General features: G+C 48.9%; 1 protein-coding gene across 3 annotated transcripts in view; it reads left to right on the top strand.

Moving 5' to 3' along the window:
• Positions 1-535: 535 nt before the first annotated feature.
• MACROH2A2 (macroH2A.2 histone) overlaps positions 536-9,302 on the top strand; it is a 28,169-nt gene continuing 19,402 nt past the window's right edge. Inside the window, exons 1-2 of one of the 3 annotated variants that reach the window (XM_087764687.1) lie at positions 536-661; positions 7,363-7,595. In XM_087764687.1, the coding sequence (XP_087620813.1) occupies positions 7,424-7,595 (172 nt within the window). In that variant the 5' untranslated portion in view covers positions 536-661; positions 7,363-7,423. Of the gene's footprint in view, positions 662-1,740; positions 1,893-3,587; positions 3,708-7,362; positions 7,596-9,302 lie in introns of those variants that run through there. The other 2 variants (XM_087764688.1, XM_087764689.1) reach the window with 2 other exon arrangements.

Genomic DNA, 9,302 nt, shown 5'->3' with positions numbered 1-9,302 from the left:
CGGCTCCCTTCCTAACAAAAACCGGGCAGGGTGGGCGGAGGACACCTCAAAACCTCTCCTCGAGTGTTCGCCCAAGCTGGGATTGCCTTGAAACCTCTACGGCTCCAAACTCCTTCATCCTGTGACCAGGGAATGGATGGGAAGCCGGGCTTTCTTCCTTTATGCTCCCGACTAATGCAAGCCCAGCAGCTCGTGGGGACTGAGGTCAGGGGAGCCCTTTCTCTCCTGAGCCTGCGTGGGGCTGGGGGGGGGGGGGGGGGGGGAGCGATGGAAGAGGCGGGGAGGGGGTGCCTGTGGGAAGGCGGCGGCAGCAGCAGCCCTGGGGCCCGGGCAAGGAGGAGAGCAGCGCGATGCCTGGGAGGGCGGCAGCGATAGGGGGGTTGTTGCAGGTCCGGGCTGCAGTGACTCCTCCTAGAGGCGGTATGCGGAGCGGGAGGAAACCCCTTCCACCCCCCTCAAGAGGAGCCGCCGCCATCGCCATTGAAACATACAATACGGGAAGAGAGCCGGCGGCTGAGGCGGAGCAAGGGTGCGGGCGGGGGGTGGGGGAGCCAGAAAAGGAAGGGGGGGCAAGGAGAGGAGAAAAAGAGGGGGAGAAAAAGAAAAAAAAAAAAAAAAGAGGAAGGGAAGAGAAGAAGGAGGCGGCGGCGGGCACCGGCAGGTGAGAGGAGCGGCGGCGCGGGGGCTCCGGGGCCGCGGCGAGGCCCGCTCCTCTCCTTCCCTCTCCCCGCTCCCGGCCGCCCGACCCACCTCCTCCTCCTCCCGCCGCCGCCGCCGCTGCCTTTCTTCGCAGCCGCCCGGGAGGGACCGGCCATGGCCGGGGCGGGGGTAGCGGCCGGCCGCCGTGAGGGGAAGGGGGCGGGGGGGGCGGGTGCGGCTGTGGGGAGGAACGGCCGCGGGCGACGGTTGGGACGCGAGGCGGCGGCGCGCGCGGGGCTGGCCCCGGGGGGCGGCGGGGGGGGGAGGGGGGCCGCGGGCCCCGCGCGCCTGCGGCTCTCGTTCGCTGCCTCCCTCCCCCCTTCGCCCCGCAGGCGGGCGAAGCCGCAGCACTTCCCCTTCCGGGGACGCGCCTGGCGGCGGCCGCCACCACCGCCGCCCCTCACAGGCAGCGGGCGAAGGCTCCGTGACGGCGGGAGCGAGCCCACCGAGGGGAGGGTGGGGGGGAGCGTTTGCGCGGGAAAGCCAACGGCCACTCCCCCCCGCTGCCGCGCTTCAGGGCGCCTGCGCGTCCGGCCGGGGAGCCGCCCCGCCCCTTTCCCGTAGCTCACCGACTCCCGGCCAATCCGCGCGCTCCCTCTCGAGCCCGGGCTCCGCTGTGGCCGTCCTGCGCGCAGGTGGGGCCGGCGCCGTGGCCAATCAGCGGGCGGGGGCGGGGCGGGGCCCGCCGACCTCGGGCCGCGCTCCCGGCGCTGCGGGCGGCCAATGGGAGCGCGCGCCGGTGCTCTGAAGGGGAGTGGGCGGGGCGGGTGTGTCCAGGCAACGGCGTGGCGTGCGCGGGGCGGGGCTGCCAACGGCCGCTAATGGCCGCGCTCCTCGGCGGGCGCCCCTGAGGGGGCTCCAGGGGCCTGGCGGTGGCTGGGTTGGCCCCCCGGGCTCGGCAGCTCTCAGCAAGGTCGAAGGAAGACTCGGTCTGAGTCAGTACCGAGGCGCATCTCCTCAGCCTGCGAGCCGTGCTGTGCCACGGGGGTCGGCCTCCACAGTTTGTGAGGGGAAGCTGCCTCTGCAAGGACCCCCTGGGTTTTTCTGGCTTCAGTGTGCCTGTGAAACTTCTTTCAGTAGGAACGCATTCTGTGTCTGTCAGTTTGGAGTAGGCTGAGTCCAGGAGATTTATTTCTTGCCCACTGAATAAGCACTATGTTTGCACATTGGTTGTGCCTTACTGATTTATTCAGGTAACAAGTTTCTGCTTTAGGCCTTCTGAGTTATTTTCACAAAGTGGCGTTTGTATATGAGTGCACAGTCTAAGTTGACCCCTAGGTATAATGTCTTTGGATTGCTTGTTAAGTCCTAATTGTTCAAATAGATCTTTAAGCTGGAGGTGAGGAAAGTGCAGGTGTGTTGATAATCCTGCATGTCCTTGATTTCAGTCTTTGCCTGCTGACTGCAAGTTTTCTCAGTATTTGGAAGCTGAGACTCCTAGATGCCAAGCGCACGTGAACCAACTGGAAATGGTGTCCAAGGTGTCATCGGTGAATACATTCAGTAGAAACGGTTTCAGTACAAAGTCTTGCAAAGGCTCGGGCGTTAGTCCTGTGAGCCAGGACGCAGAGGTCGGCATCCAGCCGTGCCGGAGCGTTTTAGCCGCGTGAGCTTCTGGCCTGGCTCCCAGTGCGATGCCCACTTCTGAACCTCTGGGTGTCTGAAGGAGGGCACTTGGCACGCTGCGCTAAATTTTAGTCTGCCAAATGACGTTGTAGCCACCTGTAAAGTCCAGAAGGATAAGCTGCAATGCCAGCTGTTTTAATCTGACTGGGAATCTATCTGATCATTGCTTGAGTATTTAGTGATAACTAGTTGCTAGTGTGTGTTTCGTATTTGGTGTAGCTATTATCTTAGGTTGCTTCTGTCTTGTGTGTGATCTGGAATGGCCAGAATTGACTTTTCTCCATTGGTCTTGCAGCAGTTTTGGTGCTACGTTGTGCAAACTAAGCTTTCTTTTCTTTTATTGTTTTCTGTTATTTTTCTTAGAGAAAAAATTTAGTTTTTATATATCTTAGGCATTTTGTACCACACTGAACTTTCTGATGTGCATCCATGCTTTCTTGCCGGATCTTGACATGTTAATCTCTGAAACTGCTTCCTGGGATCTGTTCAAGTTCAGGCTCACTTGGAGGTCGCAGTCTGTTTCTGTGTCTGCAGGTTATTCTTACTTTTCTAAAAATGATAGGTGTCCTTACCGCCTAAAGATGATTATGAGATTTTGTTGTTCTGAGCATCCGTGTAGGAAGGACTAGAAAGTGGTTTTAAGGTTGCTTTGGTAATCCTTGATCTGTCAGGATGTGGTGTGGGATGCGAATTGCACAGCGGTGAGAGGAATGTGCTGGGGCAGTCTCTTGCTCCAGTGTCCGTGTGGAGCAGCCATCACCCTCTGCTGATAACCGTGGTGGAAGAAGACAGGGTGGAAGCGTCCGTAGCAGAGGGACCCTCCCAGTGGCTAGCAGACCCACCTGAGAGAAGTGGGGAGGTAGAGCTTTTTTTCCAGTGGACAGAAGGAAAGTGCTGCTTGTTGTTTTGGGCTCTGACGAAGATTTAATTCACAGAGGAAGGCCCAGCTTACAAAAGTCTACCCTATTTTCATCATGTTGTAGAGAGCTCCGGGAGATCTGGTAGCTACTAAATCCCCCATAGCAACACAGGGACGTTGGAGTCGTGGCAGAGTAGGAGGGTGCCGTGACCAATTAAGGGATTGGAAACATTAATTGCCTGAAATTGCCCAAGCCTCATGATGTCATGGTAGCCAGATATAGACGCAGTTATAAGTCAGCTAGGATGGACTTCACATAAATGGCATGACTGTATTTTTTTAATGGAGACTGTAGTTTATAAGGGCAAATGTAGAGACGATGAATCAGCTGGCAGAGAGGGAACTCGTGTGGGTAGACTCAAGTGCTTTGCAACTGCTAAGCTGTATCATCCGAAGAGAACAATTAGGATGGCAGTGCTCAACTTGTAGCTCTCCAGCTGTTTGCAGTTTTGGAGCAGTTCAGGTGAGTGCATCGTGTAACTGTGTCAGGGCTGAGCTGGTGTGCATCCTCCAAGGTAAACCAAACCCCTGCCTGTGGGAGGAATGAGCCAGCAGGGCACGAACTCCTGGGGCCTCACTGCAGACCAGGCGTAGCTCTTCTGTGCGAGAGAGCTTCGAGATCCCAAGGACCGACAGTCACCTGAGCCTGTGAACCATTCCCTTAGCATCCACCCTCCAAAGTGTCTAGCGTAGATACTTCCAACCCCAGCGTACCACATTTCTTTGTTCAGGTCCACAGGAATTGTTTTCTAGTAGATGTGACTAAGCCATGTCTTGCTTCTCCTACCAACAATCACCTCCCGTAGGAGACAAGACACGACAAGAACATGCTGTTGTATATGCCACTCCCCAGTATGCACTGGTCTGTAAGGTGCAAAGAAGAGAGAGAGGGACAGTGTTAGCAGACTTTTGAAACCTCATTTGTATTTAGGCTCCCACAAAATTCCGCAAGCATACCTGATCTGTTACCTGCAGTGTATTTGGAAAAATGTTTTGGGATTCCAAAGGTTGCCTTGGCAGCAGGGGGAAAAATGGCTGAGACCTGCTGTGAGAGAGAAGGGAAATATAAAGGGGTAGAGACAGAGGTGGAAAGTTCAGTGAGGCAACAGAAGAATGAGCCAGAAGTGATTAATTAAACAGAAATGTATATAATGCAACTGCATGCCCCCGAGCAGTGTGCTTAGTTCTACAAATATGTTTTGATTTTCCATCACAGAGATCAAGTGCAACCGCGGTATTTTCTGTGCAACCTCATGATGTTTGCTTTTTTTTCATTGATTTACACGCAGTTGGGATTTAGTACTACAGGAGCAAATATATGAGAGGTTAGCTTAATATGATTTTGATACGTGATTGTTTGTAGTGTGCTCTTTCAGCATGGCTCTCTGTAGGGATTTCAGCGCAGGACTGAACTCTCAGGTGATGAAACTGTCCTGCCAGTATTGTAGCCTAGTGCATACATTTATTAAGTTCCACCTTAAAATGAGTTATTGTTGCACATATTACTCATAAGAGAAGGCTGTTCCAGAAGTTCTCTCCTCTGATGGCTAGAAACCCAATTCCCAGCCTACAGTTCTTCATTAATTTGAATGCCAGTTATCACGAACCGAAAAGGACACTTTATAAAGGTTAATCAGTAGCATAATATGAAATTGAAAGTTTATAAAGGGTTTGTCACAAATTGCAAATTTCATTGAGCAAGAGGGCCGGAGGAAGGGACCTTGAGAGATCGTCTTGTCCAGCATCCTGTCCCAAGGCAGATCCAGCGCTGCTTGTGCCGTTTCTCACATATATTCTCTAACGGTTTTAAAGTTCTACTGGCAGGAGGATTCTGCCATCTCTCCATCTGACTGAGTCCAATGCTCCGCTCTCCTCCCTGCTACACAGCTTTTGTAAGAGTCCCACTCTTCTCCTGTCACTTTTCTAGGGAACTTCCCTCCACCTTCTAAGCAGCCTTTTACATCTCTGAAGACCATTATCATGTTTCGCCGCTTCTTTTTGCCTTCCTTTTTAGTTTGTGTCAGCCGTCCGATCATTCTTATCACTCTCCTCTAGATTCTCGTTGCTTTGCGTGCCTGAAGTGCGGTATCTGCCGTTGGATGTAGCTCCTCAGCTCAGCACTGGCTGTCCTCTGGCTTACATACCTTGATGCAAGGTTTGCATTTTCACAACAGCTCTTCCCTCGCCCTGTAACCTGCTGGTCCTTATCAGCGGAGTTGCTTCCTAGCAATTGTTCCCTGTTCTACACAACTGGTTACTCCTGCATCAATGCAATTAATGGATTGCTTGGGAATTTTTTCCAGTTGTATCTGTTTGAAGTGGCCATTGCCTTTAATCCGCACTTGCAAGCGGCAGTTTATGAGCTCTTTTACCACCACTCGTGATTCCAGGTTGGCAGTTTGCAGGGAACTCGGAATGGGATGATGAGCAGCATCAGTTTTGAGGTGTCCATGTCTGATAGGTTTACTGGTTTAATCTTTCCCAACTTTTGTTATCATGCCCACGTAATGTATCGCATGCAGAACGAAAAAATTATCTGGCTGATAGACAAGGACACGCCAGGGTTCTATAGATAGCTGCAGACCCTGTGGTGATTTTATTTCCTTGATATCATAACGAAACTAGCGTTCCAGTTAGGTTATCATAGAAACCCACCCTTGAATTTGGCTGTCGTGGATGAGCTGGTGTCTGTGAACGTCTAGCTTCATATGGGACAGGTGACCCTCGTTGTGTACGCACTTGATTTGTAATAAGCAGGATAAGAACAAACCACAGATTTCTGTGCCCTCCTCGGATGAATCTTGATTGTTCCCAAGGGCTTGCACTGGTGTCAAATGACTTTTTTTTTTTTTTTTTTGGAAGGCTATTTAAAATCCAGATTGTGATAAAATTTAACAGTATCACCTAAAGTCATCGTAATATTTTTCAAATTATCTCCCTCCTTTTGTTTCCCTGTTTCATTGAGATGAATGAATACTGGGAATTAAGTAGCTGTGCCTTCATTGACAGAAATACCATTTGTGGCAGACATGCTCTTCATTTATTTCAGAGGAGTGAATCTTGATCTATTGTGTAGTAACCAGGATCATAATTAGGCCACCAGGGCAGCTATCAAAATGGAGTTAAAAACAATTTTTGGGCACAGAGTTAAAACTTCCCCATTATGTGACTGAGAGTGAAAACTAGGGGTGTAACTATGACCGCATGCGCGCTTTAGAGTGGCTGACTCCAGGGTTTGTCGTCCATTTACCTGCTATCTCCCTGTTGCCAGAAAAACAAGGAGAAAATGAGATTTGTTTTCTTTGCTCCTATGTACAGACTAGATTGGCTCTTAATGCAGGGAAAACCCACATCTTCAGAGAGCTTGATGGAGAGAAAAACCTAGTAGCCAGTCCTTTTAAGATGAGAGATTAAAGACCTCCCCTTAGCTCTGTGGAGGAAGGCTTCTGGGGCTCCCAGGAGCTGCTGTGAAGGTGATCCAGAGAGAATTATGAAAGCGGTGAAGCCTGTGAGCTGGCCCCCGGGGCTCAGTTCCTGAGGCCAGAGCAGTGTGAGGAGAGGCGCTTGAAGCATAGCTGCTTGCCTGCTTCTCCTCTTCAGCCATGCATGTGAAATTCCCCGTATAAAAGACCTGTGAAGAAGCAGTGTGTTCGTAGGTAGGTTTTATCTTCTCCTGTGCAAGCAGCGCAACTTCCTCTACTTACAGGTAGCACCAGTATCTGCTTTTCAGCATGTTTAATGCTGTCCATTATGCCAGTACTTCTCAGCTGTTTGTAACTTGCTAAACTTAACAATCAGCATGGAAATCTGCCATGCTGTGGATGTCTACTTGGTGTGATTTGGTTTTGTTTGTTTTTTTTTTTAAATCATTTAATGTGCATTTCATTTTTTTTTGTTGTTATATTCTCCAAACCACTTTTTCTGTAATGTTGCTATACCGCAGTAGTCAAAAGAAAAGCCATAGCAAATGTTCCAGTTATCCAAATTTTAATTAATAATGCCTTGGCTTTAACAGGTATTGAGAATGGGTTTGGATTTTTTTCTTCTGGAAGAATGAGATAATGTATAAAGATGTTTCTCACATGCTGAACACCAATCCCGTTTCTTTTTTGTTGCAGCTTTTGGACTGGAGCAAGGGGATAAGAATCACCAGCAAATTGAAAAGCACAAAGCTGCAAGATGTCGGGCCGAAGTGGGAAGAAAAAAATGTCCAAACTCTCACGCTCAAGCAGGGCGGGTGTTATTTTCCCTGTGGGGAGGATGATGCGCTACTTAAAGAAAGGAACATACAAGTACCGGATAGGTGTTGGAGCACCAGTTTACATGGCAGCCGTCATAGAGTACCTAGCAGGTAAACCAAGAACCTGATCCTGGAAGTGCTGATCACACACAGAAGCCAGGGATATCCATGGGATGGGATACGAACGTGTTCAGCACTTCTGAAAATGAGGCTGTGCAGGTGCAGGATTTGTTAAAATTTGCTTAAGACACTAAGGAGATTAATTTGCTTTTTGAAGAGGCTGAGGATGGAATTTTTCTCCTTTAGGGGCACCATGCTTGGTCTCTAGGTGGAAGGATTATTTTTTATTGCTTTGCAGAGTGAGGAGTCACATCTAGGTAGTTTCTGTTGAAGAGAAAACTGATATGAATTAGGCTTTTGATATACCTGGATGTGAATAACAGGAGGGAAAAAAGCAAACCCACCTTGTACATCTGCTGTGCTTTTTAAGTGAACAAACTCTGTTTTGCTGGCTGCATTTCTCCTTGCAGAACAGTGTCAAAGTATTATGAAATATGGGGGTGGTTCATTTGTATTTTAAAAACCCTTTTGGCTTGCCTAAGTGTTTGAAGAAACTGTGTCAGGGTTTAAATCTGCCCACATACCTCGAGTTTTATTTTCTCTTCCTTTTTAAAACTGACCTCAGAGGAAGGGGCAAGTGTCACATGGTGATACAATACACTGCAATATACTGTGATGTATTGCACTATTTCAGACTGTCCTACGATCATATCTGCTCGGTTTCTTATTTAATTATGAAAAATAGCACCTTAGCAAATTGTTACAGAGCCCGGTGGAGAGAGGATTCTGGTTCAGATTACTTAGATGTTACAGATCAAGACTGAGGTGCATTAGAGAATCTGTGAGGAGTCACAAGCCCGGATGGAATTAGTTGAGTAGGTTGTGTTTCAGGAGCATAGTTTATTGCCAAAGTGGCATGGAAGAAGTTTGCACGGAGCCTGGTTGTCCCTGTAACAGCACGTCAGTCTTTATGCAAACATTGCTGTCTTTTTTACACATGAAAGCTTATTCTCACTACTAGAAAATAAAAGCACTGTTTCCTTTCAAAGGTGTGGAGAAAATCTGAAGTAGTGATAATTTCACTATTAATAAATTAAATTTCTGATGCTGCCTAATAGTACGTTACAGAAACTTCCACATTTGTGCTGATCAGTTGCAGGATGAGAATCGATTTTCCCTCCCCCCCCCACCCCGAGGCTACTTCTGGAGTTGGAGTGAAAAAGTATTGCTTATGTGGAAGAAATATAAAAATGTTTAAGCTTGCTTTTATGTTCACCCCCAGCTCCTTCAAGAGATAAGTCCAGAAAAGGAGCTGGTTTTAAAATAAAGCAAAACACCACTGAAAAGCAGAATCAAAATCCAAGATGGTGAGCATCTCTCCTGTTTGTTTGATTTTATTTTATTTTTTTACTGTGTAAGAACAAACATGTTTGTATTAAGATCAGTGCATCATAGAGAAAGATCAGTTCTCTAAGTGATTTTGGAGAAGATCTTTCACTTCATTAACAACATACGTATACTCATATTTGCACAATCCGGTTTCATACATTAAAAAGGAAGTCTTGTAACTGCAGAAATCTCTCTCTCAGTGGAGCTGGTGCAGTTGTGCTGTACCGGGGAAGTCTGTGACTTGGAGAGTGTGTTTGGTTGTCTCCAACATGGAGTGCTATTCGGCAGGGATGCTTCAGAGGCTGCAGAGAGATAGGGGGAAAGGTGGAGATGAAGGATTCATAGCTCTTGTAGCTCCCCTACTCTACC

This window comes from Nipponia nippon, unplaced genomic scaffold (genome assembly GCF_047370975.1).
Source record: "Nipponia nippon isolate SJK-2023a ecotype South Korea unplaced genomic scaffold, ASM4737097v1 scaffold_3, whole genome shotgun sequence".
NCBI lineage: Eukaryota > Metazoa > Chordata > Aves > Pelecaniformes > Threskiornithidae > Nipponia > Nipponia nippon.
The sequence above is the reverse complement of the archived record's forward strand: the minus strand, read 5'-3'. Positions and strand labels throughout refer to the sequence as shown.